At 32.8% G+C, this 3252-nt stretch overlaps 1 protein-coding gene and 1 long non-coding RNA gene across 2 annotated transcripts; one reads left to right on the plus strand and one right to left on the minus strand.

The window, feature by feature from the left end:
- The first annotated feature begins 763 nt into the window (after positions 1–763).
- LOC127797255 (uncharacterized) lies at positions 764–1537 on the plus strand. The gene is made up of 2 exons (XR_008022159.1): positions 764–885; positions 1013–1537. It is a non-coding gene; the product is annotated as an uncharacterized LOC127797255 (long non-coding RNA).
- On the minus strand, positions 889–2643 carry LOC127797252 (uncharacterized). The gene is made up of 5 exons (XM_052329973.1): positions 2331–2643; positions 2108–2208; positions 1825–1996; positions 1551–1679; positions 889–1461 (listed from the first exon to the last, which is right to left on the minus strand). The coding sequence occupies exons 1-5, from the start codon at positions 2514–2516 to the stop codon at positions 1267–1269; spliced, it is 783 nt and encodes a 260-aa protein (XP_052185933.1). The 5' UTR covers positions 2517–2643; the 3' UTR covers positions 889–1266.
- Between the last annotated feature and the right edge of the window lie 609 nt (positions 2644–3252).

Consider the following 3252-nt stretch of genomic DNA (forward strand, 5'->3'; position numbering starts at 1 on the left):
AATATCAAAATAGTAACTGGAAATGGGCGAAAAAAATTTTGACGGCTGTTTAAGTTATATATAAAATTATAACATTTAAAATTATAAAAAAATAAATTTAAAATAATTAAACTATATATAAAATAAAGATAATTTAAATAATCAATTAATTATATAAATAATAATAATCAAGATTTTAAAATTGATTATTCATATATGACTTTACATATTCCCTCTAGCAATCAATTATCACATTTAAGACATGTCACATTTTTAAGAAAGTAATAAAAAAATAAAGTTAAAAAATAAAATTATAACATTTAAAATTATAAAAAAAAAATTAAATTAATTAAACTATATATAAAATAAAAATAAAATAAAAAATTTACTTGGCAGTCGGTATTCGGCAGTATTACCTGATATCTCAAGATTTCTCCCGATTTAAAAAAGTCTCATTTTTCTATAATTTATTTCAATGAAAATTTTAAGTTAATATTTAAAAATTAATAATATAGATTAGATCTTGTCTCTTCATATACCAGCATACTTACACATTCTCCAAATATTATTCAACCATAAAAAAATCATTTACGTGTTCCAAGAACTACACATTTTTCATAAATCTAGACTTAATTAATAATCTATAAGAATTCTATTTCAGGTAAGCAAAAAAAATTAAAAAATATAATAAAATATCAAAATAATAACTGGAAATGGGCGGGAAAAATTTTGACGACTGTTTTGTTATAATATATATATAGATATAGATACGTGAGCAAATATATATATATCTTCGCGATCAACTGTAGCTTATCATCACAATCGCCTCTTCGTCTTCTCCGAATACATAACATATCTTCTTAGATGTTTGTTGTTTAGTTTTTTTATGTAATGATCAAATACAAGGTCTAGACAATCAAAATCTTGGTTTCAATTGTTTATAAATCTTTGATTATACGTTACGAATTGGATTGGACGTTAAATTTGATCATAGGTTGATCTAAATGATGATTGTCACACCCATTTGTGGCAGGTTGCTTAACATGTAGGTGGCCGGCCCAGTCCCTGTGTTGCATTCAATTTCGGCCGAGTGGTCTAACATTAATTGTTGACAGCGGATCGAGTTGTATGTAAGCCCCAATTAATAATCTCCATTTAACAACAGTTTTTTCTGCTTCCATTGTTGTTGCGAGGAATATGGATTGTAGCAGGAGGATAGACAGATCAAGAATCAGGGCTTTGACATGGCAAGGAAGAAAGTCTCTTGGTTGTTGTGATGAATTAAGCTCAATCAAAATGATGCTGGGATTCAGATCTTGAGAGCTCCACTGCTACCCTTACCGCCGCTGCAGCATAAGCGGCCGATCTGAAAGCTTCTTCTGCTGCTTCAGCAAAATCCTTGTATTTTCTTCTTGCTTCATTTTCAACTGAATTATGCTCCAGCTCTGGGTGTTTCTGCTTCTGTTCTCTGTCCAAATTTTCCTGCAGTTTCACATAAGAAAACATTTATATATTTTATTAGAGAATCTTTCCAATGGATATACAATTTTTCTGTCAATATTAATGGATACCTCTGTAAGTACTCTTGAAGAAGCTTCTTCCTCAATCTGCAGAACTATGTTGTTCGTGGAAGCAATTTCCTTGAGCAGCTTCACTCTGTTTTCTAAGCTTGGCTGTCTGGTCGACAGCTTTTCAACCATCTACACACCCACACAAACCATCAAACTCGTGAAACCCAATCCATTTCTTTCATAAACATGATGAGTCCTATCCAGAGATTGACATATATAAATACATGTGTGTGTATATATATAGCAAGAGGTTAATTTGACTAATAAACTATACATTTGGATTCACCCCACAGTTGTCGCGCAATTCAATGGCGCGGGCTGCAAACTCCTTCCCGAATCTAGATGTGAAGATCACACGCATCTTCTGAATCTCTGGGAAATTGCCGCACCTCGTGGCTGCATAGAGCAAGCTGGACACTGCATCCTTGAGCTCTTCCGGACAAGCTCTACATAAACAACATCCAATCTTTCAAACAATAGAGAGCCAAATGGAAGTTATTAACCAAATTAATATATATATATATATATTTATATCGAACATTCTGTTTGAAACTAACTGTTGTTCAATAAGGCTGATCCTCTCCACTAGCAAATGACAATAGCCTTCAACCATATCAAAAACGTCTAGCATATTCTGCTCCCTCATCACTTGCTCAACCTGTCAACAACCCACCAAGCTGATGAACAATAAGGCCATTATGTATATGTGTGTGTGTGTGCAGTTTAATTATTCCACTGCAGAGAGCAGAAATGGAAGTGGAATTAGTTCAATTAATTAACCCTGCGAAGAGCGTGGTCGTGCTGGCCAAGGTTGAGGAGCTGAAGCACGTCCGACCGGGAGATGGAGCAGCGGGCCCGGTGTATTTTCTTGAGGATGGCGAGCCGGGAAACGGCGAGGTTGACGAGGGACTTGAACTTGTTGGCTTTGAAGCCTCTTCCAAGCAGCGCATCAAGCTTCTTTCCCATTGCTCGTTTGTTCAGTGCTGCTTCACTGAGACAGAGAGATTTTCTTCTTTATCTGGCAGTTGCAGGCAGGGAGGCCGGCCTGATGCTGGTTTTGCTTAATTTATTTACATGATGAAGACGCAGTTTAGGAATCCGATTGGCTTATTGTATGCTAACATCACGAAAGTGAAGCCCGCAAATTGACATTTTTATTAACAATAAAATATTGCTTGATCTGATCTTGATATTTTTTGGGAACCCCCAATTAAGAGTTGGCTGTTATATTTTAAGAATATATAAAATGTAACTTCATTTGGAGGGTTTCAAATTTGAATTTATGATTGTGTAGGGTTATTTTAATTGAAAATAGAGTCGGTGTTATTAATAGAATTAAAACATAGTTAAATAATATTAAAAAATAAAAAATTCACCTTGGCTAGCTAGTGTGAGCCCAAATTTAAATTAAGTTACCACATTTTCTAGCTAAAATACAATAGCCAAATTGAGAGTTGGCCGTGAATCTAAAATACAGTGGTAATTTATTTGGTTATTTTCAAAGTATAATTAAGTTGACATTTGCACCTATATTATATATTTTTTAATTATTAATTATTTTAGGAAATATTTTAATTAAAATATTAATTATTCTTATATACATGTATGCTCTATATATAATAATATTTTAATGTTACTATATAGATGGAATAGATACATAGGTATATACATTTTATATTATATTATGCTGCGTTAGTATTAA

Source organism: Diospyros lotus, chromosome 3 (genome assembly GCF_014633365.1).
Source record: "Diospyros lotus cultivar Yz01 chromosome 3, ASM1463336v1, whole genome shotgun sequence".
Lineage (NCBI taxonomy): Eukaryota > Viridiplantae > Streptophyta > Magnoliopsida > Ericales > Ebenaceae > Diospyros > Diospyros lotus.

Bases quoted from the DNA above. Each gene is read 5' to 3' on its own strand.
- LOC127797252 (XM_052329973.1), bottom strand. From the start codon at position 2,516: ATGGGAAAGAAGCTTGATGCGCTGCTTGGAAGAGGCTTCAAAGCCAAC. The intron at 2,209-2,330 runs GTTAATTAATTG...GGTTGTTGACAG, and splicing joins ACGACCACGCTCTTCGCAGG to GTTGAGCAAGTGATGAGGGA. The intron at 1,680-1,824 runs GTATAGTTTATT...GTGGGTGTGTAG, and splicing joins ACTGTGGGGTGAATCCAAAT to ATGGTTGAAAAGCTGTCGAC.